Here is a 27496-nt window from a genome sequence, read left to right on the forward strand (position 1 = left end):
TGATACGCATGGTAAGCATGGTATAAGCTTAAAACTTTTATATGTTCATAATATATCAAATGAAAAGAGTTTACAAAAAATTACGGCGATTGAAACTTGGGGGAAAAAATACACCGAGAGTTTTATCTTCTTGATCCCCGTTAAGGAAAACATATTTTGGAAAAAAACCTTCGTTATTCTATAGTAAGCCAAAGTTAAACTTTAAATTATGTATAAGCTTATAAAAGCCTTTTACATAATTTAAAGTTCATCAACGAAACTCTTAGCGTTTAGAAACGGTGACCATGTAAAGTTTACTACCCTCATTACTCTTGAATGTAATTTCAAAGGCGAGTAGTACAGTTTCAAGTACGTTTCTTTATGTTTTAGAACTGAAGAAAAGCTCAAGGTAAGACTAAAATTCATAAATTTCAAAACATCTTGCCGATTTATGATAATATTAGTTGCAGCAAGCTGTTTTTTACTATGTTGAAGAACTTGTGTTAAAGCATCAATGGAATCTGTTTAAAAGTCAAAACCATTCTTAGTCCCATTTTCTTCTGAAAATTAACAGAAAATATTAACTGTAATCGGTTCTCGCAAGAATAACGCATCTGTAAGTGATTTTGGCTATAAAGATAATACCATTCTAAATAAAAAAGTGTTCCGGTCAATAAAAGATGGTAATTTCCACAAAAATGTCTACTTTGAGATTGATGAAAAGCCAGTACCTACTATGCAAAAAGCGTATAAAAACTGCAGTATAGTACATCTATTTAAAACGACTATTTTCATAGCCATAAATTGTTAAATCTGTATTTGTATCCAAATGAGAAAATTGGAGTTATAATTAAAAATTAAAGTTGGCATGCGAGGGTCTACTGAATGATTAGACTTAATTACAACGAAAAAGGGGGCTCAAAACATGATGAAAAAAATTTGCATGCAAAGAGTGACATTAGAGTGAAAGAGAGACATTAGTTTCTAGACCAAATGTTCAACATTCATGTAAAATGTTTTACAATTTAATTTTCTTCTATATTTTGGCTCATTGCTTTGGCGTTTTAAATGTCATTAATTTTATTATAAATTAAAAACCATAAATTAAAAAAAAACAAAAACAAAAGCAATTAAAAACTATTTTTATTTTTTTCAGTGCGTTTATATTTTTTAAATATTAAGGTTGGTTTACACTGAATGTTTTTTAGCTTTAAGATATAGTCCTTGTTGATAACAAGTAAAAATTAGTCAACAGAGATCTAGGGGGGGGGGGGGGGAGGGGAGGTCTTAACTTGCTTAGAATGGATGAGAAAGTTTTGTAAAAATCTTGGAATATAGGAATAAAACCGATAAAAATTTTTTTTTAATGTTTGCCCCAATTGTTATTGCAATGTTATCAACTATTTAAAGTTCCAATCCCCAAAAAATCCCAAAGGGTTTGTAAACTTGGTTAAATACGGTCATATCTTTTGTTTTCAAGCCCCAATAAATAATGTTTTTATGCAAAGCAAAATTTTTCTTTGATAGAAGCATGATTGTGAAAAACTTTTTTTGATGAAAACAAAACAATTTAATAGAAAAATTAGTATTAATACTCTGGCCCCACAAAATGTTTTTAGTCATTTATAGATATGAAAATAGCTGTTTTAAAAATTTAAATAATAAGACCAGATAATTGTTTTCAATTGTCAAATGTGAAATTAACTTGTTGTTGATCATATATATAACATATACTTAATGATAAGTACTATTTTTCTTTAGTGAAGTTCGCAGTGACAGTGACAGTTTTTGTAAGCATATAGATTATCCTTGACATGGGAAAACGTCCTTGCTAACTTATACAAGTTCAAGATATCCTCTAGAACATTTGAACAAACATCTTTATTAACAAAAGTGTCAGTTTCATTTCTAATCTTGGAGAAATTTAATACAAAATTTGAATTTTTAAGATGAGAGAATATAATATCTTTATTGACATTTTTATTGATAGACTTAAACCATATTTTTAAAGGTTGTTTCAGCAGTAATAAAAATAAATAATGCCTCAATTTTTATTTTCTACAAGCCTGATCAATTACGCGTGTTTACAAGTTTGTGCTCAGACAAATCATTGATTCCTTAACATTGAGCAACAAATAGAAAAAGATATATACTGTTGGAAGTATTCTTCCTTATAATATCTAAAAACTTTTCTAAATCTAAATAGATACAATTCCGAGAAAATAGGTAATAAGAGATTGATCCCTATTTGAAAGTACATAAGCCTTCCAAAATGAAACTGTATCGCAGTGAACTGATTGACTAGAAAGATGTAACAATACATGGTTATACTTCTAATCCAAGTATTGTGGAGTACTGTATATTGCTGTGTTATATCATATATATAAGCGTTAAAATGATTTTGTATAAACTAAAAACATCTGATGAAAGCTTTGCAACACTTCTTTTTAAATATATTAGAAAATTTTTATGGTCATGAACTTCATCTGGTATTTTATCTTTTTTAATATCTTTTAAAACTTTAGAAAAATTTGATAAAGCATCTGAATGTTTAATATTAACGTGAAAAGTGAGACCCCTCATGCTCAAACATATTTTGTTATAAAAGTGACAGGAAAGTGTTATTTATGGTATATCTTAACTATTTTGCTTTTCAGCAGCGGTCAATAAGCAAATCCTGGTCAATAACTGCAAAAATAGAATCAAACTCGTCAAGATGCAACTCGAAAATGGGCTGAAAGTAAATCAAATCTTCTAAACTTTCAGCCATAATAAAGTTTGTTTTGCACCTTATTTCCATGTAACACCCAATCTTTAACTTAAAAGATAAAAACGATCAGCCGTAACGCAGTGGTTAGAGCACACAGTGGTGGAGCACACAGTGGTGGAGCACACAGTGGTGGAGCACACAGTGCCTTAAAGAGGTTAGAAAATGACTAAAACTATTTATTTATCAAAAAACAACATATTATACATGTTTTTAGGGTTTTCATCGGTCAGGGAATTCATTTTTGAGGATAAAAATTAAATTCAACCACTCTGACAAGCATGCTATTAGTTGTGTGATGCATATTTGAGAAGGATGTGCCAACTTTTTCTTTTAAAACTTATAAACGAAAAGGAAATAAATTTTAATGAAAAATTTTATGGGGATTTCGAATCTGCAAAAAAAAAAAATTAATAATGTCTTGGGGGTCCGCTTTGAATTCAACTGAAAAATGGCAAAAGTATGACTAATTAAAAAAATAAAATATATAAAAGGGGAAAAATTATCACTAAAAAAAGACACTATTTTGTAAAATGTTTAATAAACTCACTATTTATTATGTCGTATAAATAAAAAATTGTCAGTAGTGAGCCGAATTTAAAAAATAACTGCTACAAATGTGTCTCTAGAACCAGATTATGTTGGCAAAAGTGGCAGAAAAAGGATCACTACTCCGCGTTGCGACCGTAAAATTAGAGACAACTGTCTTAAAAACAGAAAAAAAAGTGTGGCTCAACTAGCTAAAATGATAAACAATGAAGGAGTTAACGTCTCCAAAAGGACCGTTTAGAGAAGGTTGGCTGAATAGAATTTAATTGATTGTTGTCCAACCAAAAAACCATGTTTAACTGAAGCCATTAAAGAAAAAGCGAGTGGAATGGGCTAGAAAACTCCAGCATATGACTATTGATGACAGGAGTAGAGTAAATATAATTTATAATACTGTAAGAAACCAGAAAAATTTAAGTTTAATAATTTAAAATATATTTAAAATGTTTTACAGGTCAGCGAACTTAAGACAAATCAACATTTTAAATTTTGATGGACAAAAGCTCTTTGCTCGACAACGCCCAGGAGAAAAATTCCACCAGGACTGACGTTTTGGAAAGATTAAACATCTTGTAAGTATAATGGTGTGGTCTGTGATCTCAGCCAAGGGTATGGGCTGTGTTTACATTGTGAAAGGGATCATAAGGCGGGGCCAGTACAAGTGAGTACTGGAATACAACTCCTTCCCCAGGATCAAGAATGGTTTTCTCGTTTATGAAGAGTAGACTTTTATGCATGACTCAGCACCATGCCATAAAGCTAGAAGTGTTATAGCATTCCTTACTGAAAAAATTTTTTTGCTTTGACCAGGGAATTCACCTGATATGAACCCCATAGAAAATCTATTGAAGTTCACAATACGGGAAATTGCCAAAGATATCATCACTACCAAGCAGCAATTGATGAAACCCTTATAACAGAGTGGCATAGCAACCCAAGTCTCCGACACGATGTAAAATTCTTCATAGACAGCATGCCCCGACGACTGAAAGCCGTTTTTGTAGCAAAGGGTGGCATTAGAAAATATTAAGATTATTAACTTCTTTGTTATGTTAAAACTTTTGATAAAAAATAAATAGCTATGAATAAGTAACTATGTTGTTTTATATTCTAAATAAAGCTTTCTAACAATAAAAACAATAAAAGAAAATCTCTGCAAGATACGTATTTATTAATTAAAGTAGTTTATACTTTAAAATTACTTAAAAAATAAAGTGTCCCTAATAATTTGGCAACTCACTATATATATATATATATATATATATATATATATATATATATATATATATATATATATATATATATATATATATATATATATATATATATATCTATATATATATATATATATATATATATAAATTTCTTTAGTTAAAACAACATGTTTCGGTTATACAATTATCATTTTTTAGTTTAAAACTTTTAAATACAAAAACTATTTAATATATAGTAAAAAGAAACATTAATTAACTAACAAATTAACTTGTATATATACATATGTATATATACAAATTAATTTATATATACATACAAATAAAATCTCTCTCTCTCTCTCTCTCTCTCTCTCTCTCTATATATATATATATATATATATATATATATATATATATATATATATATATATATATATATATATATATATATGTATATATATATATATATATGTATGTATATATATATATATATATATATATATATATATATATATATATGTATATATAATAAAATGAGCTTTATATTAGTGCCATTAACTTTAATTTAAAATGAGCTTTATATTAGTTCATTTAAATAGTTGGTTTCCATTAAAAACTATTGATAGACTACGTGAAAAAAACTCTACATAGATTAACATAGAATTGAATGAAATGTGAAAAAGCAAATTATTGCTTACTTCTGCTTTGAAAACTGTTGTTTGTAACCACGCTCTTTCATGGAAGATATCTTTAACACTAAAAATACATAAAATTAATAAATATAAGACAAGAATAATATTTAATAAAATCTAGAGTTACAATAAAACTAACTAAAGCTGTTTTATTAAATATTTTTTTTCTTGATTTATGAAAACCGACCAAAAAAATAAAATATTCGGAAGTTACCACAATGTAATTTTTTTTTAGTATTATTTAACTTTTATTTCGCTGATTAAACAATATTACAATTTTTCATGTAAAATAAATAACATCGTAAACATAAAAAACCTTTATAAAAAAACGTTTTTTAATCTTTTTAATTTATAATATATATATATATATATATACTGTTATAATCAGTCAGGGAATCAAAGAAGGTAAGGGTGATGCGTTTATCATCACAACCTTTTCATAGAGCCCCTTTAATCACTCATTAAAATAAAATAAAAAAATACTTTAATTTTGAAAGTAAAATAAAAAATTTAATAAAGCAAAACTCATTTTTTTTTTTTTTTTTAGTGTAAAAAATTGGAAACAAAAAAAAAAATATATTAAAACACATAAAAGAAAGAAAATAGAAAAAATAAATAAAAAGAAAAAATACAAAAAAATCTGAAATCAAATACCGTAAACCATAATATACATGTCAGGAATTAAGGAGATGCACTTTAGTTGTTTTAATGATGAAATGCTTTTTAGGACTTTAATACTTTTATTTTGGAAACTATTCCATATTGACCACGGTTTGTAATTAGAAAACTTGACTGCTGTGATTTAATTTTTCGTAGTTGATAGTATGTGAACGCAGATTATATTTTTCAGATAATGATATCAGGAAGTTAACTGAAAAAACGCTTGGTTGAAGATTGTTTTTATACTTATATATAAAAATTAATATCTGTAATGTGTTAAGTTTCTTAATGACTAGAACCATCATGCTTTTCATCACTGAGGGTTTACTAACCTATTTAAATAATTAATTTTTTTGCATGCATGGTTTTGCAGACTTTGGAATTTAATTGTTATGAATATATAATATTAGTAGCCATGATAATCAAAATTTTTTATACAAATTTTTAATTAAAAGTCAAATTTGATAGCACAAGGAAATTTTCTTTCATAATATGTGGAATCTCTAAAAAAAGTAAAAACGTTTAAAAAGTGTTTCTTTTGTGCTGCCAGTTTGTTACATGCTTGTTTATACTTTTTTCAAATTTATTAGAAATATATTCATAACAATTTTAACTCAGGAACCTTTCATCTTTTTATTTCCTTTTTTTTTTGATAATCTTTTTTGATAGTTTGAAAATCGAAAATTATTTTTAATCTTCTAAAAAACAAAATTTTCTTCTTTTTTTAGAGATTCTACATATTGTGAAAGAAAATTTCCTTGTTCTTAAATTTGACTTTTAAGTAAAATTTGTATAAAAAATTTTGATTATCATGGTTACTAATACTATATATTCATAACAATTAAATTCAAAATCAAAATTGCGCAGTGATATTTAATTTTAAAGAGCAAACATTTTTTAAATCTTGTTTATCTATTTTTTTTTTGTTTCTTGAAAGTTAATAAATATGCTAACAAATACCTGGAGACTGCACAGCTTTAAATAAAGTTCTTAACTAAAATAGAAAAATTAGAATTTCGAAAATTTTGACAAGATCAGTGTTAACTGTGTTCTTCTGTAGCATAAGAAAGCAAGATCAGATATGTTATTTACAGTTTCTGAACTAATCTTTTAAAAAGCAATTATCTTTTTTTATAATAAACATGATCCGAACTTAGAATCACATTCTACTGTGGTTTTTTTTGTCAAACAAACCTATTTGTACTTGATGCAGAAAAAAATGCTGCAAGAATTTGTTGGTTAAGGTCACGTCCGGGAATCATGAGAAACTGTCACGGAAGATCCAAAAACACCTTTGGAGGGAATGATCCTCATACATTACTGTTCTCAAAAATGCAAAAAATGAAATCTTTTGTGACCGTCCGAGAAAAAAAAATAGTTTGAATTTTTTCATTTGTTCCTTAAAATCATGAATTGATAACTCTGACTCTTTTTGCATTTTTACAGCATATTTAAACAAATTCTACTCTTTAGATATGGATACTGCACTCTTTAGATATGGATACTGAGATGAATATGACCGAAAATATCTTTACTAAGAAAAAATAAGTAAAATATAAATATATTAATATAAATCCTTTTTAAAGTTTTATATCTATTCTAACAAGCCGTAAATGATACCATTTCTTGATGTGTAATTTTTTATTAGACAGGATTTGTTAGTTCTTCCCAATATGTCTAAAGGACCAATCTTTAAATATTTGCTTTGTGCTATATTTTTAATTAAATTTTTTTTTCTGAATTCCGGGAAATAGCACTGACAAAATAAAGTGTGCAATACCTACATATCTGTGCATGAGAATTTATCTGCTTCGGATCCCAAAAGGTAAATTTTCCATAAAAATCTAATGATGGCAAGTTGTTTCTTGACCAATAACTCATTTTCTTTTTAATTTTTAAATACATTTTCAATGTCAACTTTTGCTAGTCACCAATGACAGCCCTAATCATATGCATAAAAGTAGTGATTTTCTTTAGGTCTTATCACTTAGCAAATACATACTTAGCTCTAAAAATATCCTGTTAGCCTAATATTTTACCAGCTCAAAAAAAATTTAAGACGAGTTTCACAGCTTAAAGTTTACTCATAATACAACATCTTTTGGTTATATTTGCATGCTTGCTTAAAAACTATTCTCATTAGAAGTTTGTTTGCGTCTTTTAAATAAACTTGTTGCACAACTAGAAAACGTAAATATAAATTCGAAATTACACATCAAAAAAAAAGAAAAAAAAACTACAGCCTCATTATCGATTGCAAGTTTTTCAAGTGTTAAGAAGTTTTTTTTTGATAATGGATACAAGACAAAAAAGACTTTCACAGCTAGTATCAACAAAAAAATTTCTTCTCTTGATTTCTTATACCGACTAAAGTTAATAAAAGTTATGAAAAAAAGGTTGTTGACAAAAAAAGTTGACAAAAAAATACGAAGAAGAGGCATCATATTTTGCTTGTGACTTTTAGAATAATAACAATTTTAGACTTTTTTTTATTACACAATCTTTACAAGCGTTTTTCTAGTGATTTTATTTTTTAAATTTATTTTTTGCAACACATAAAACACGTTTTCTCAACTTCTAATAAAGATTTTGATTTGAAATTTTCAGGAAATGTTCCTTGTTGTGTTGTCTGGGGTTTGTACCATAATGAAAGTTCAATTTTTATTTTAAATATATTTTTTTATCTCTTTGCGTACTTCATTTACTACTTTTTGAAAAAAATTGAATGACTTAAAAAATAATTATGCATTTTTCACATACATGGTAGAAAACCCTGTTAAATAGTACTCTAAATATACACTGAAAATTTGGAGTTTCTAGCATTAGTAAAACTTTTACAATCATGTTTGAAAATTTTTTAAAATGGCAGCTTAAATGTGTAATTAGTCCTTAATTACAACTTTTTTTTTTAATTTTATAAATAAAAAAAAGAAATTTAATTAATTAAAAAAAAAATTTATTTGCAATTAATGTTCCACAACAAAAATTTAAACAACTTTATTTTAAGGGGATCTGCTACCTAAACAAATGTATCGAAGTTTATTTAAAATTTAACAGTTTTAACCAAATTTCAATGTGAGTCCTTTACCTTAATTATCTTCATACAATATATAAAAAAGAAAAAAATACCAATGAAAACATCAGTAAAAATAAAAAATAAAGAATGTGGAGACTCAAAGAAGACCAATAGGTCTTGTTGCAGAGAACCGCTTAGACTTGAAACTAAATTTTTTTAATATTAGGCTTAGTTTGGATGTGATTTTTTTGATATTTGGAATAATCTGAAGATCGAGATTTTTTTTGTATGTTGAGTGAATATATGTCCATGTCCATAATTTTTATGCAAATATTTTTTCTTATTTTTCTTTTTATACTTTTAAATAATAAAGGTACAGGATCTTTGTCAAATATTCACATTTTTTAAATAAATAGGCTACTTAAAAAGCGTTATTGTCATTAATGCTATTTTTAATTTTTTTTCTAGTACATTAAAAGTCTCTGTCAGAACTAAGCTAAAAGTTCAGTTCAAAGTCCACTCAATATTTGTTAAGTCATTTTTAATTGATTATTGTTATTGTACATTTTAATTCATCAATTGATAAATACTTATTTGTTTATTATAAAAGTTCTCTTAGTCTGTTCTTCGTTTTTTCGACTTTGTAAAATGTATAAAAAAGTTGGTAATAAAGACAGCAAAACAGTTTAGTTAAAAGTTTATATACATACACGCACATGTACATATCTACACATACATAAATACAAAGATACAAATACACTTTTATGTACACGTACACAAAACCACATATACAATGTATATTATTCATACATACATACGTATATTTTTCTTTATATAATATTTAATTATAAATTTTGAATAATTCTAATATTCTTTTAAATAGATATTTTTTTCCACATATTTTAAGAATAAAAGTAAACTAAATATTTCAAAATTTAAATTTGTTCTTTTTTGTGTGTTTCAATAGAACCGGCTGTTGATAATACTCTTTCTGAAAATTTTTAGGCGAAAATTGCGTGTTGTATTAAGCAATTATTATACATATATAGATATAAATAAAAGCATATTTTAATGTCTGTGTATAACACATTTTTTGAAAATGTTTATCATTAGTAAAATATAAAATACTGCAAAAGAAATTGTATCTGTGATAGAAATACTATCTGTGAATGAGAGTTAATAACATTATTATTAATTAATAAACATTAGCGATTTTTGAAATGATTTTAATGAGCTAGAGATATAAAATGTGCTGTAGTTTTTCTTCTTTAACTTCAAAATTAACTCTCTAAAAAATCAAAGCAAATTGTAACATTTTTCAAACTTATTTTTCTTCCCCGAAATCGTAAGGTAATAGTACTGAAGTTTGATTAATTTTTTTTGAGGAATCATTTGTGAGGAACTTTGTGGTAAATTTACGTGGTACATAGCTTCTGTCATCATATCGAATGCCTCGAAAATGTTTGATATGCACAACCTCTTGAAATAAAAATATAATATTCACTAATATTTGTGGTCTTCGAAGTAAATTTTTTTCTGTTGAATTTTATCTCTTGCAAAGTTCGCCAGACCTACTTGCTCTTTGTGAAACTAATTTGAGTTCCGCTATCTTATCTTGTGATATTAGTGTTGATGGTTTTCTTCCTTTAATTCATGAAGACTCCGATAGTCACATGCTTGGCCTAGGCATTTACATTTATAATAATTCACCCTTATGTCGGGAAACTTGGTTTGAATCCACTGACATATCTTTTATGTGCTTTCGTTTAGCACCACTTTAGTCTTCCGCGTTTCTCTTTGCTCTATATCGCTCTCCTTCATTTCAAGACCACACTCTTTTCGATGCTATTTCTGATGAAATTAACCAAGGCCTCTCTCTTTATCTATCAGCCAATATTGTTGTTGTTGGTGACTTTATTGCTCATCACACTAAATGGCTTGACTCTAGTGTCAGTGACTCTGCAGGCCCACAACTTTTACCTTTCTCAATCTCTAACTCAAATAGTCATCTTTCCCACTCGCTTTCCTGACAACCAGAATCATTTACCTTCTCTACTTGACTTAAGTCTTGTTTCTGATCATAGTCAGAGCTTAGTTTCTTCACATTTACCCTTAGGTGCTTCTGATCACAGTTTGATCTCTCAAAAACTTCTTCTTCATCCCCAGAATCCCCCTAAAATTGTACCTCTTACAATTAACTATGACTGGGACTCTTTCCGTGATTTTCTTAGTGATGGCCCTTGGGTAGAAATTTTTCGTCTTACTACTGATAAATGTGCTTCTTACTTAACTTCTTGGGTTCAGGCTAGCATGGAATCTTTTATTCCCTCTCAAGAATTCCAAGTCAAGCCTTACTCTTCCCATGGTTTACCTCACATTGTGCTGCTGCAATTTCCAATTGAAACTATTACTTCCATATCTATCAGCAAAATATTTCTCGAGAAAACAGATGTCTTTTTGCTATTGCTGGAAACCATTGTAAAAAGGTTTTGTCTAACGCCAAAGCCTACTATTCTCAGGTCATGAAATCTTGTGTTTCATCTCAAAAGTTAGGCCAATGATGCCCTTTTTCTTTTAGACTAGGTGCAAAAACGTATTGTAAACATAGTTGAACTTGATTTTACAGCCAACCTCCAACCATTATCACATTGTCGTAATGTTGCTTCTCTTTCACTTTTCTACAAATACTACAACAGGCACTGCTCTAAAGAGCTAGCCTTTCTTGTGCCATCTACTAAAATTCATTCTCGTGTTACTCATCATTCAATTAAGTCTCATTCTTCTTCTGTGACTGTTCCTAAGTGCTTTAAAAACTCTTATTCGTCTAGTTTTTTTCCTTGAACATCAGTTCTTTGGAATTCGCTTCCTTTATCTTGCTTTCCTTATTCATATAATTTGCAATCTTTTAAGTTGTCTGCCAATCGTTATCTTGCCCTATAAACCTCATCTTTTCTCTTCCAGTAACTTCCAACTCTTGTAGTCGTTGCTTGCAGTCTTGTTGCAAGCGAAGATGTTAAAAAAAAAAGGTATATACATTCATATTTTTTTTTTTTTTTTATCTTTCGTTTAACAACTTTAATATAATGTCATGAATATTAGTATTATAATAACAAGTATTGTTTATCATGAAAAAAATAAAGTTTTAAAAATAAAGTAAGAAAATGCGCAAAAAAAAAATAACGAAATAAAAAGAAATTACAAAACATCTAGAAAATAACAAAATTACAGAAAAATATCAAGAACAAATTCTCATAAAAGTATAAGTATATATATATATATATATATATATATATATATATATATATATATATATATATATATATATATATATATATATATATATATATATATATATATATATATATATATATATATGTATATATATATATATATATATATATATATATATATATATATATATATAAATATATATATATATATATATATATATATATACATATATATATATATATATATATACATATATATATAACTTTGTATAGCCTGTAAGTGAAATTTAATTTGGGTTAAATAAAACTCAAAAACTGATACCCAATGTCAGTTAGTTATTTTATGCATACTGTGACATTTTCAACTCACATTTTTTTTTTCAGTTAATAAAATTTATAATACCTTGCACCATGTTCTGCTAGCACCCTAGCAAGTTCCAACAAACCGCCTGGTCTGTCTGATATCACTGCAGAAAATCTGATTAACCGACCATCAGCAGCTAATCCACGGTCAATAACTCTTCCAAGAACAGTCGAATCGATATTTCCACCAGATAGTAAAAAAACAACTCTTTTTAAAAAAATTGTTGTTTTAAAATCTTACAGTTTTTTTATAAAAAAAAAAATTTGAAAAAATGTTAAACCGATTTTTTAAACAATAAAATCATTTAAGTAATAATCAATTACATCTATTATAAATTATTTGGCAAATGGTTTTGAAACTACAAGTTACAATATATTATACCTTTTGCCCTTTAAATGAGATAATTGACCAGAAAGCCCAGCAGCTAATCCTGTTGCACCAGCTCCCTCAACAACACACTTTTCGCTCTCAACCAAGCGAAGGACTGCCATAGCAATATATGGCTCGCTGAAAATAAAATGAATTAAAATTACCTTACAACAATACAAACATATTGCTTTACATAAATATTTATCTTTGCTTTCGCTATTCATTTGGGTTTCTTATTTACCAAAATTATCAAGACTTGTTTTTGATTATTTGATCACAGACGCTGTTATACTACCAGAACCATCAACGTTTGGTTGTCCACGTATTTTTTAAGAAGAAAAATCATTGTTATTAAAAAGGAGAGAAGCAGCTCACTTTTCGAATGAGACCCAGCGACATAATCTTAAAATAATCATTTATGCTGCAATTATTAGTGCACACCAAAAAGGAGACAATGACCTTGCATCAGTTTTACTTCAAAAAAGAGCCCTCTGCATACCTAGCAGAGGAAGCCTTGCAGTTTAGTTTTGAAAGCAATCTTAGCAAACAGCAATATCTGAGTATACAAAATGGTACAAAATTTAGAAACTGCAATATATATCCTTTTTACGAAGAAATACTAAAATGCAAATAAAAATGTAGAGTTCAGTAACTAAAACAAATGGTATATTTGCAGCAATTAACAAGCCATTGTTTATTAACACCGCTGCTTTGCATTGTATGGAATTCCCTACTTCTCATGTAAAATGTATTCCTTGCTTTGGAGACTTTTTACCCATATTATCCAGCTGCCAATAAAGAGTTTTCACGAATTTGTTTAGCACATATGAACTTGTTGTGAATTTTTGCAGACATGGGGAACCATAGATTTCATCATTGTTTCCTCAAAAACATTTGAACGCGTTATGTATATATATCAGAATTTTTTGCAAAAAATTTTTTTTTACCCCAAGCAGTTTGGTTTTTAGAAAAATACTTTAAAATAGCTTGCAATTGTTAAATTAGCTAAAATTAATTCATACTTGGAATATTTATTGATCTGTTAAAAGTATTTAACACAGTAGATCAATCCATACTTTTAGAAAAGTTAAATTATTATGGTGTAACAAACTAAATATTTAGTTTGGTTAAAAGCAATCCTACTAACCAAACACAGTACATAGTCAATCTGGTTTCTAGTACATTAAATATTTTGTGTGGAGTTTCACAAGGTTAAATCCTCAACCTGTTCTATTAAAGTTGGTGAATTAAAATTATTACATATACGTGGTATAAGTCACGAAGATAAACGTGGTAAAAGTCACGTAGATAAACGTGATGAAAGTCACTCATTTATTTATGGTTTTTAATGACTACTGTAGCTTTATAATTGTCATGGGAATCATAACTTTGTATTTATATACGATTTTATGTAATAGAAGAGAAGGTTGAAAAACGCTTAGATAGTTGTTTTTAATATATATATATATATATAAACGAATACAAGAATGCAACACAACCCTCTCCTATTTCTAATTTATACAAACGACTTCTGTAATGTATCTACAAATTAAATTAAATTAAATATGCTGATGATACTAATTTTATTATGTCCAATAGTGATATTAATCAGCTAAATGGAGATGTGAATATTGAACTGATGAAAGTAAGTAAATGGTTTAGAGCAAACAAGCTCTCAATAAACGCAGATAAAATTCAATATAAATTATTTTTTTCAAAACAATTAGCATGATGTACAAAATTAGTCCGCTGATAAATAATCAAAGTCTAAAACTGATATAAATTAGCCAAATTCATAGCTACATTAATTATTGTGACATTGCGTGGGCTAGCACAAATTTAAAAGATATTTAGTGTGCAAAAACATGCTAGCAGAATTATATGAAAAAATAATATTTGAGATGAATTGATTTTAACACATAATCTTTATGTATAACCATTTTAAAAATTTCAGACCAAACCACCATCAAACAAAATTTAAAATAAATCATGAATTTCTCTAAGACCTACTGTAATGAGATGCTCACATTAACACTGCCTCGTAAGTTAATGAAATATAAAGAGTGTAGCATAACATATCTTGAGCATAAGGTATGAGGCAGCTTTAAAAAAAAGCCATTATAATATGGTAAAACCAAATGAAAACAAAATGAAAGCTTTGAAATTTGATATATACATTTTTTTTTATTCTTAAGAGTTTTTGTTATTTAAAATCTTTTTCTCTACATTTTTAACGGAGATTGTTACTTTTTCATAATATAACGAAGTTATATTATGAAAAAATAAGTTATAAGTTGTATAACTTTTATAACATTTATCTTTTACTTCCCCTATTTGTGAAGTTCCATGAAAAGATTTTGGTGACTGCGGTCATTTGTATCTTTTTTGACCCCTCTCTGTTTATATAAATCTTTTTATTTTATTTTATGAAAACTTTTCTCTGTACTTTTTTTTTTTAATTGTATAAACAGCGAAAAATATATTTAAAAAAGATTAAAATAGGACAGGTTCGGCTTAATTCAGTATTGATTAATATGTTAACGATTTTACCATCTATTAGCGTTACATATAGCTCATAGTTAATGTTTAAAACTTTAACGTTAGGTAGTTCTATTTCAAGATCACTTAGCTTTTCAATTTTTAGGTTTTTCCTCATTTCTTCTTTTAAAATATGTTCTTTAGTTATCTTTGTACAATCTAGTTTAAGCAGCATGCAAAACTTTGTAGATTGGGGTGCTTGGTTGTTCCAAAAAATAAAATTATTATTTGCAACTATTTTAAGGGGTATCACTGTGGTTGCGAAAAAGGAATTATCCGATTTAACACCTGAACTATCAAGCCTCTGTTTTATAAAGCTTGACCAGAACTACAATCAATTCCGTAACGAAATTTAACATCACAAATAAATTTACTTTCATTAGCTGACATGAAATTTTTAATAGAGCGGTGAACACCTCTGATTTAGTTATTTATAGCTAAAAATTGTTATATTGCCTAAAGCACCGGAACAAATAAGCATTACCCTCAGAAGTTATCATTATGTTATCATCACCACAAGTATTAATAGTTTCGCTAACATCTCCAATAATAGTTATTGCAAGCTCAGAAGACGAAGATAATCCTCTAGAATATTCAGAACTTAGTTCAGTATAAAATACTGTAAGTTTTCTGGATAACCATAAGTTCACTCATTTGTGTTATACAGGTAATTATAACTTTGAATTTCGCAAAACACTATTTTAGTTTTATGTTTCTTAATTTTCAATTCTAGCATAATAAATTCCGTACGTTATTTACTTAGACAAATAGTCAATAGTTAACACTGATTCTAGGGCGTAATGGCTTCCATAGCAACCACATTATGGGCAAGTAACATTGTTTAATTCAAAAAGTCAATATAGTGGAATAGAAGAAGACTTAAAACTCTCATTTTCTTTCTTTTTAAACATATTAGTTTGGCCAGAATTGTTGGCATTTTAGACCACTGTGAACTGATATAATTTAAATCCGATTATATCAATATAATTATATTATTTATGATATAATTATATTGATATATATTTATATATATATATATATATATATATATATATATATATATATATATATATATATATATATATATATATATATATATATATAATTATGTTAATTATTATTTTGTTGTTTATTGATTTATAAATTTTTATTCGTGCAAATATTTATATATTGATCTTCTTTATTATCTAGACCCTGTATTTTTTTATGTAGTTGAAAACTTCAAATATATTTTTATTGAAATCTTCTATTTTTATAAATTTGACCAGAAATCCAAATCCAAAAACACGCTAAAAGAAAAGTCTAAAAAGTTTAATGCTCTCGCATAATTTTTTATTTATAAATAATCTAGATATGTCTTGCATAAGGTACGCCATTTTACTATTCGTCTTTAGCATAAAAATATCAATGCAGGCAAGTTCTTTTATGATTTGAATTCGGTAAAGTGTGAACTATATCGCAATGACAACAACTCATCCAAAGTTAAAAAATAAATAAATGATCAATTAAAAAAATGTGCTTTGAGAAAATTTGCTGTTTGTTTTAGCTGTTTATTTAGATATTAGACTTAGGTTTATTTATATAACTTGATCAAATGCATATAAAAATTTCATTCAAAACTATAAAATAAAATTTTTTAATAAAAAAAATTACCTTTGATAGCTGTCGACCACAAAATTAGATTTTTATATAAATATTGTAAAACGGGATTACTTGGGACTATTTTCAACTTTGAACAAATGTAGGGCTATGTGAAAAAGTTATTTTTAGGAACAAAAAATGTCAAAGCATGAGTCTCTGTGTGTACATAACAATTAAGTTTCCATTTTTTTGATTTAGAGTACTTATAATTAAAAAAAAAAAAAGTACCCTGAAAGTATTCTAGAGCGGAATTTCAATGGACATATATAGGCATTTTTAGCGGAGCGCTGTAGTTTTGTTCATTGTTTACTTAGTGGAACACTAAGTAATCGATGAGCACAACTCCAATGAAACGCTAAAAATTTAGGTTCGAAACGAGCTCTGAACATATTTTTGCGTCACGGTAAAGAAGGAGGCGTGAACTTTCTGGTTAAATGCAATGCGGTGCCCTGTGACAAGACCGTTAGGACTTCTTGGGGTAAAAATAAAAAAATAATCTGACCTAAAAATAAAAAAATAAAAATGGTAAAAAAAAATTGCCTAAAAATCCCCTGCAAAACCACTTAAAAAATGTTGGTTGGGTCTCAAGTAATCCCAATACACGCAGGTACTTGGAACAATGGCTTAGTTTAAGTTCAAAGAACCAAGTTCAACTAACCCCTTTTGAGGGTTTACTTGGTTCAATGATGTTTTAAAAAAACTTTAAATGTCATTATACTAACTCAAAATACAGAACAAAATAAAGAATTTAAAATAAATAAAGAATCATTTTTGGTAAATATTTGTTGAAAAAAATAATGATTTAATAACATTTAATACATATTAATGGAAACTAGAGTTTATCAATCAGTTAAATTGGAATAAAATGGAATTCATAGTCTTTTAAATTGATTTCCATTACGTTGATGTTGTTAATTCTAAAGTGCCTCTTGAATATCAGTTAAAATGGAAAAAGCTCTTTTTTGCGTGGATCCAAAAATGCAAGCAGATCCACGGAAATAAAAACCCATGGTTTTTATTTCAGTGGATCTGCTTGCATTTTTGCTAACTTTACAACTTTTCTTTTTTTGCACCACAAGATTACGTCTGTTTATTTCTAATAAAACTGAATTGATATTGAGTATCTCAGGATTAGGTCTGTTTTTTCTACTGAGAACGGATTTATGTTGAGTGCCCTAGGATTGAGCTTTATTTTGATTAAAACTGGATTGACTTTGAGTAGATTGATTGGGTTTGTTTGTAACCTAAAATAAATAAAATTCTTTATCTTTCAATCAATCTGGATAAAATGAACTTATTCCAGATGCTGATAAACCTGTTAATGATGTTAACAGACATTGATGTTTTTGCCCTAGCATTTCCAGAAATTTCTATGTCAACAAATGTTGAAACAAATTTTCCTTGACGAGAATACCTGCTACCAATTTCATGATTATAAAGACGTTTGAAAGGTCTATAAACTGCTAAACTCAATGGTTGCAGTTGGTATGATACACAAAATGAGATTGTTAAAACAATTAGAACATTCTCTATGAAGTCAATAAAGTTAGATGATATTTGTGTCTCAAAATTATATAGTACTAATAACACAAGGTTAGCCCTAGATGGTCTTACATTTTTTATAAAATGATTGAACCACTTCTTAAATATTAATTCTATTATCGATCTAATTATTTTAGCATTGCCAACAGAACCAGGAATTAAATTTTGCAAAAAGAAACTTAAAATGGACACGTGTAAATATTTAGAATGGTGTTACAAATAATTCACCAGTTTTTTTTTTTTTTTTTTAACATCTTGCTTCCAACGACACTGCAAGCAACCACTAATTTGAGTTGGAAGTTACTGGAAGAGAAAAGATGAAGATTGTAGAGCAAGATAACGATTGACAGACGACTTAAAGGATAGCAAATTATATGAATCAAGAAAGCAAGATAAAGAAAGCGAATTCCAAAGAACTGATGTTCAAGGAAAAAAACAAGATGAAAAAGAATTTTTGGAGCACTTAGGACCAATAACAGCATAAGGATGAGACTTAATTGAATGATGAGTTATAGGAGAATGAATTTTAGTAGATGGAATAAGAGATGATTGCTCTTCAGAGCAATGCCCATTATAGTATTTAAGAAAATAGAAAGAGAAGAAACATTACGACAATGTGATAATGGTTGGAGGTTGGCTTCGAGAGCAGGTCCAACTATGTTTACTATGCGTTTTAGCAACTTGTCAAAAAAAGAAAGGATATCATTGAAAATTCCGCACCAGATATGGCAACAATATTTCTACAAGAACGAAATTGAGATTTATGAAAAGTAAAGAATAGAATCCGAGTAAGAAAGCGGCGAGCACATTAACTAGATGCAATCTTAGCAGATGCTTATTTCGAAATTGATTTGATATATGGTTTCAAGGAAAGATTGGAAGTAAGAGTTAATCCTAGAAGAATAAGGATAGATGACTCATTAAGTACATTGCCGTTCATAAATATAGAAAGATCTAGATTGTTGCAGTAACAACTACCTGAAAAAAATTGAGCATTATCTGAGGTAAAGTTTACCAGCCACTGAGATCTCTATGCTGTAGCAAAAATGAGATAGCTTCTTATTAAGACAAGAATAAATGGTAGTATTATCAGCAAACAATTTCATCTTAAATGTGAGAATTTCTGGAGATTGTTAATTTAAATTAAAAAAGCATATAGGGTCAAGGATAGAACCTTGAGGAACCCCTGAAGTTAGAGAATACAAAGAAGAGTGCTGTCCATCAAGGACAACTTTTATTTTACGATTGGTAAGGAAGGATTAAATTATCTTAAAAATGTTACCTGATTCACCGTAAAAAGAAAGCTTATCGAGAAGACTAGCATGCCAAACTTAATCAAAGGCTTTAAAAACGTCGAGAACAATAATCTTAACCTCTCCACATTTATCTAATGCAGAATAAAATTTATCAGTTATTACCGTTAACAAATCAGCAGTAGAACAAGAAGACCGAAATTTATACTGATGATCAGAAAATAAGTATGAATGTTGAGGTATAAGTATATAAGTAATATTGCTCAGAAAGTAAGTATTTATATCAAATCAATAGTTTATATGTTTATAATACAATGCCGATAACACTATGGGTTGGGGAGGAGGGGGGTAGCAATGACTTAAATTCTGAAGAATATATTTTATTTTTAAAGAAAATTTTAGATATAGAGGACTTTTTTTTAAAAGTGACAGTTGTGCCCCTCCACTTCGAAACCCGTTGGCCCTGTAATAGCAATTGTTATTATAATAAATAAAATATTTACAATAATATTTATTATAAATCTTAAAGATGTTTTTAAATTTTCTCCAAACGAAAACGCTAAAATAAATTTAGTTTAGGCCTTAACAACATATCTTGATATATTATAATGATGGTATAACAAATTATTAATATGTTAATAGATTAAACTAACCTATTTAGCTACAAAACAAACAGAAAAATAATTTAACTACAAAAAATTAAATAAATTAAAGTAATGTTTAACACTTCATAAAAATTGATATTTTAAAAAAGAGTATAATAAAATAAAACTAAAAGAAACTTTCTTTGTAACTCGTACGTTTTCTTGAAAACTTTATGAAAACATACTTGAAATATTTATGATAATTTTTTTTTAAATAATTTTTTTATACATATTTATTTTACGACAACAAAGTGTTTCCAAGTAACCAATCACAGATTGGCGGTAAAGATGTACGAATATAAATATCTTAAAAATAAGGTTCAAAATATACGTAATTAATAAATATAGTTGCATACAACTCCAAGACATGATTAAAATAAATATCAAATACAATATAATAATGTGAACATGAAAAATAATCCTATAAATATATCTCTATACTCTTCCAATTAAAATAAAAAATATAACAAATAAAAATGAATCTACTAACATTTGGAGGTATCATACGATGTTTCACTATATGTTCATTAGCTACATTTTAAAATAATGTTTGTGTATTGATATGATAAAAAGAAAACTTTAGTAAGATTGACAAAACGAATTACTTGTTGGTAGTTATAGAAAGCTCGCAGAAGACTAAAGTTAGTCTTGTCATCCAGTACCTTTTTTCTAGACGTGTAATACACATAAAAATCAGTCGCATACGTGGTATATATGTATGCGTTACATACATGCCTTATTATTACTCTTATTATTTTTTTTCATTAGTCAAACTTTAAAATCTTGGCAAATCTTTGTATTTTACTATATTAGGAAAACTTTAGTATTTTTTTTAGAAAGTAACAAGAGGAAACAAGATCTATTTAGCACAACCAATACTGGTCCATTTAGCACAACCAATACTGGTCCATTTAGCACAACCAATACTGGTCCATTTAGCACAACCAATACTGGTTCATCCAGCACGCTAATCGAAATGAACAATCTACCAGTATTCTGTTCATCAGATGATTTTTATTCTACAATTATCCTGAGCACAATATTTTCATATATCCGAGATATATTTCCATATATCCGAGATATATATATATAGGAGATATTTTTATATCTATGTTATTATTAATAATTGGAGTTAACGTCTCCTTGAAAATATTTAATAAATTGAAAACTCAAAAAAGTTAAAAAAAGTAAATTTACCTTGATTTAAAAAGCTTTAATTACTACTGGCTTTGAATAAAGTTAACCCACTCATAACAGACGTTGTGTAAGTTAACCCAATTATAATAGACGTTGCGTTAAAGTCAACTTTTTGCAATTACAAAATTATAACTGGTTTCTTAGTTCTTATATATCGAAAGGTCTAATCAGTACTAGGTCTAATCAGTACCAGTCCCCCTCTAAAAACTTATTGAGCTCGCCAATAAAAATATGAATAACGAACTCAATAAAAACAAAAAACAACAATAGCATGCGACTCTTTTGGAGTTTATGCTGCTGATTCATATTTATAAGATGAGAAGAATAGTTTTCCAATTGTCAGCAAGTTTTTATGCTGTATGAACAGGAGATTGAAGAGAAATGTTTTAAAAATATTATTTTAAACCTGAGTTTTGAAAAGCTCTGGAAACAACCTTTAGAGCTGCCCAAAACTCTGAAATCAACAGGAAATTTAGTAAATGGTAAAAGCAACTCCTCTTACCCAGATGAGTTTTTAAAATTTATTTCATTAAAAGCAATTGAGCGCCTTCCAGGTGCTTTGCGAGATCCCTACCGAGTTGCTTTGTATTTGCTAATATATCAAGTAATTGTTAAGCAACTTTTTTGTGTCTTGAAATACGTGACACAAAACCATTGTAGTCGCTTTACATCTGAGTTAATTGACGATAGGCTTTTCTTTGCGCATGATCGAGTTTTTTCTTTTAATGCTGTATAGTTTTTTTGATGGTAATGATGATGATATATTGAACTATTTTTCCTTATAAATTGTTATCTAATTTGGAACTATTGAAACTAATGTAAAAAAAAATTTAACTAAATCATTTTTGACAACACTTTTTCTTAGTTGTTTATGATTCGATTCCAATAATTTTTTTGTCTCAATTAGATTAAATTTAGAAGTTAAATAACATTTTAAAGATACTGAAAATAACTTTAAATGATTTAATAGTTGAAGTAAAGTTTAAATTGCACCTTGACGCTTGCTATTTTAAACACACTCACCACTAAAAATTGTTTTTTGGAACCTAAAAAAAATAAAAGTATCAATAGTTAAAGCATATAAAATTTTTTTGTAGGCGTGGGATAGGCAATCCTTTTAGATTTTTTGCTACTACAATACATTTTTAAGGATAAATGCACTCAAATCCTGGCAAATCCTGCTGCAAAATGAAAGTGAACTCAATAGAATACAGTTAATAAATTTATTTTAACTAAGATTTAACTCTTGCTGGTTGAGATTGGTCATGTGATATGGCTTTCTCAGTAATTTCTTCCTTTAGAATTCCATTATTCTCACCGGCTCCCGTTATCCAGCAAATACGGAACAAGTTAACTTTTACGTTTATTTCATTTAAGGAAAATTTAAAAGTAATCTAATACTATTTTAATCTTATTTGTAATAGCTCCAGATAAAAATTAAAAAAAAACTCTAACACCAGAGTCCAAAGAGTCTATCATTTTTGACCCCGGTGTCCAAAATCTCAAAAAATCTATAGGGCTTTACTATCTTTTATTTATAGGCTAGCTATAAAGTTTAGGAAGTTATTGTGGAAAAACAAGTGACTTTAAATGGCTATTGTGTTTCATTGCATATGTTATGTATTTATTTGTTTGCATTTACAAGCATTACATTTATTTTAAGTTATTCTAAATTTTTCTATAGAAAATCTGAAACTTTTTACTTTTTATTTTATTATTTCGCCATTTTGTAGCCAATTTTTTATCAGATTCGGCTTTAGTTTTTTTTAACGGTAAAAATTTTTAAATTTCTTTTTCCAAGTTTTACGTTTCCAAGTTTTAAGTCAATAACATGTTTCCAAGCTTTAAGTCAATAACATGACTTGAATTTTAAAAGTTTTTAAAATTACTCCATATTAAAAAAAAAAATTATAACAAAGTTAATTTAAAGCGTCACACTTATCAGAGGTGAATCTTGATTTATTTCAGCTGAACTAATCGTTTTTCTCTTAAAAACCTTATGAAGAAAAATAAAATTTGACCATCACAGATTGATTGGTTTGTGTATTTATAATGTCAAAGATCTCTAAGCTCTCTAAGCTCTCCTGAACTTCTTTATTTTTTTAAAAAAAATGAACTTTTTGAATTTCACGAATTTAAAAACTCAATATTATTTTATATAATAGAGATAATCCTAATAAACAAAATTTCTTTTATGTTTTTTAAGTTATGAAAAATTTATGCGTTGGAGAAGGCGGGGGAAGAGCTGATTTTGTAATAAATAATGCGTACGCACCCAGAAGGAAAGGGGTTTGTTAAAAGCAGACAGGTGCGTAAAAAAGGAAAGGGAGTCCTAAATAAGCGGTTTCATTGCATACATACTTTTTGAATGCCTCCGTGGTTAGTTTTTCCACTAACTTAACAAAAGACAGTTTCACAACGGTTCAGCCATTTTCTCAATTAAGTAAATTTGTTTATTTCCACGGCAAGAACACCGCAGTTATTTTTAGGAGTTATTTTATCAGGAACATAGTAGTTTATATTATATTTTATACTATATTTTCATAAAACGTTCCGTCAAAACGAGAGAGTACTTGTTAGTATGAAATACCATATCGTCGGTTTAAAGTTGTTACAAAGTATCTCAAAAAGTTAAGGTTTTCCGATAAAGCAACAAAATGTACTAATGCTATGAATAAAAACTCATAATTATAAAAATCTAAAGTTCAATACGACTCGAAATGTCTTTGCAATTCGTAACTTTTTTTTGTTTTTACAGAAGCTTTTGTTAAAACCTAAAAATTTAAAGAATCGGAAATATAGCTGTAATGAAGGATCTTTTCTTTAGAAATCTTTTAAAATATTCGCTCATTCAAAGATTCATTAACATCTTGAGTTTTACCATGCAAAACATTTTTCTAGGAGCTTTTTGTTTGCATGATCCTGTTAAAGGATCATGCTTTTGTAAAGGTTTTCAATGATTTGGCATATCGCCAAGCTTTAATAATTTTGTACCCTATAAATTGCTTAGTCCTTAATGTGTCCTTTACCCGTCAAAGATTTACTATCTGTTAACTGTTTACAACAATAGTTTATTCACATAGTTCTTAGCCGTGCACCACGTTGCTTTTTGTACAGGTCCTACATATTCTGCTTTTTTAATTTCATAGTCTCGAGAAGGATTTGATGGAATAACACTTTAGGATGACTTGCCATCCTCGATGTAGGTGGCATATTGTAGCTTTAAATTAGATACTAATCAACAAAAGATCTTTAATGTGCTTTCTTCTTCCATGGCACCAAAGCTGAACTTTAAACTGATAATATTTTTAAAATTAAATTTAATACGAGAATATAATACGAGAATGTAAATAAGGTAAATTAATTTTTAAAATTGCTACCATAAGAATATCTTCCAAAAATTAGTTTTTTTGAATTGTTGTTAGGTTAAACGACTTTTGAAACAGTTATTTTATACCACCAAACTCAATAATAACGCTAATAATTAAGAAACAATATTACCCTCTATTTGTGAGTAAATGTTTTTATTTTTTAATTTGTCTTTTGATAAGCGGTGGAAGAAATTTACACAGAAAGACATTTCACTGGGCGTATTTGGCTATTCAAGTCATGAAATGCTAAAAAAATTTTTAACTAAGCTGGAAATAAGACTTGATTCTACAAATGGCGATTCTACGTGAATTTTCAAAATACTATGGTTCGACTTTCAGTACGATCTTTCTTCCTACTCTATTGAAGTCGTACTTCAATGAAATTTCGCACAAATATCCTACTTTATTTTTAAATAATAACTTTTTGTTCCTAAAACTAATTTAAAACTAAGCTCTTACAAAATCCAATACTGTGGACCGTTTATATAAAAACATTTTTCAAAGTTTATTACAAAAAAAAGTCATATTCATATCATCTCTTTGGAACAGTTCAGGAAACCCAGTGGGCAAAGGACTTAAATTAGACGTCTTTTGAACGTTCAAAAGACGTCCAAAACGTTCAAAAGACGTTCAAAAGACGTCTTTTTTACATCTTGTGCCCACTGGGAAGAACCTAAGAGTCTCTTATTACAAAAAGACTTCAATTTAAAATATCTCTTTTAAAACAAATACATAAATAATATAAGTTACCAAAAAAAAATACGTATTGGCACTACTTCTGCTGCAATTTCAATTAAATTTAATTTTTTGTTGAAAAGCTACTACATTTAAGTTGTTGTTAATCTTATATATATTTCGTTACATTTCAACACGTGTAAATAAACGTGTTTAAATTTCTTATTATTTACTTAGCTACTTTTAAATTCCCGTAGATAAATTGACCATACTTCAATGTAAATGGGGTTCAGTGTTAGAACAGTTTATGTCTTCTGCTTGCTCCAGCAATTATCTATTTATTAACAATATTTATTTTATTGTAAATATCAATATACGGCAAATATATATATATATATATATATATATATATATATATATATATATATATATATATATATATATATATATATATATATATATTATATATATATAAATATATGTATATATATATAAATATATATATATATATAATTATTATTATTACTACTTATTATTATTAATTATTAAACTTATTATCATAAATTAATACCTAAAACTCTTTTAAAAGTTATAAAGGATTTTACCGAAAAGTTCTGCGCAATCAGAAATGCATCTTGTTGTTATAAATATAATTTTTAGTATTTTGCAAATAACTTATAAACTTGTTTCCGTTAAGACCAAATAGACACTTTTTACCAAAATGAATAGTTTGTTCATGTTGTTAATAAGGTAGTGTTGCAGATTTTGACCTTTTGGAGTAACCAAGACATAGGCAAAATTGTAAATCCTATTTTTTATAGCTAAAAACACGTACAACTGATTGCTTCCGCTTAACTTTAACTCGGAACAAAATTTTGCGTCATTCACTAAAATATGTATATTTTGGTAAATGAGGCAAAATGAGCCGTGGCGCAGCGGTTAGAATTCTAGCTCGGAACCAAGAGGTTCGACGCCAGTTTTAGCCCAATAAGCAACATTGGTAAGGAAGGAGACGTGAACTTCCTAGTTAAATGCTATTCCGCGGTGCTCTGTGATAAAACCGTTATAACTTTTGAAAGCACCTTAACAACCACATCAAAAAAAAAAAAAAAAAAAAATGCATTTCATATTTTCTCCATTTTTTCCTTGGTTTAAAAATTCGTATGTGGTTAGAAACTGTTCATGTTTAATGCTAGTATATTTTGGAATAACTTTTTGTCCGTTGGTATATTTTTATAACTGTTTATTTATTTACCTTTATTTTGGTTAGTTGATTTTTTACTTATTTGTTTTAAGACTCTAAAATGCAGAACTTAGATGCAATTTTGGTCTTTATTTTCTAATAAATCGATTTTTTGTTTTAGTTTGACACTATAGTTGTAACTCATAAAACTGTTAACCTCGAAGTCAATTAATTTAATGTCAATTAACCTTAAGTTAACCTCGAAGTCTTTATTTGTAAATATTTAAATTTATGTCTTCGCTTTTAAAAAAATTTGTAATTCCTTTTTATCTAGGAGAAGATCGTTTTTGTTCATAAATCCGTCTTAATAGTTTAAAAATCAATGAAAATGTTTCTTTTTTTTATCCCAATATCTGTTGACAATTGAATATTCTAAACTTTAAAATAAAGCTTGCATACTTGAGCTGAAAATATTTATAACAAAAATAACGAAACTTATAACGAAACCACTATTTCTTCTAAACTGCCAGTATTGTAAGTTTCTAAACTGCAATAGTCTAATGTTTACTTTTTATGAATGCCCAAAAACATTGAATCACAATATCATATGAATGAAAGATGATCGATGAAGAT

The 27496-nt window shown here is 27.6% G+C and overlaps 1 protein-coding gene across 1 annotated transcript in view; it reads right to left on the reverse strand.

Annotated features, from left to right (window-relative positions):
• The window catches only part of LOC136083210 (L-threonine ammonia-lyase-like), a 114803-nt gene that overhangs the window by 1387 nt on the left and 85920 nt on the right, over positions 1-27496 (reverse strand). Inside the window, exons 9-11 of the mRNA XM_065802615.1 lie at positions 12832-12957; positions 12490-12657; positions 5187-5244 (exon numbers count right to left, since the gene is read on the reverse strand). Coding sequence (XP_065658687.1) covers positions 5187-5244; positions 12490-12657; positions 12832-12957 — 352 coding nt within the window. The remainder of the gene's footprint in view (positions 1-5186; positions 5245-12489; positions 12658-12831; positions 12958-27496) is intronic.

This window comes from Hydra vulgaris, chromosome 08 (genome assembly GCF_038396675.1).
Source record: "Hydra vulgaris chromosome 08, alternate assembly HydraT2T_AEP".
Lineage (NCBI taxonomy): Eukaryota > Metazoa > Cnidaria > Hydrozoa > Anthoathecata > Hydridae > Hydra > Hydra vulgaris.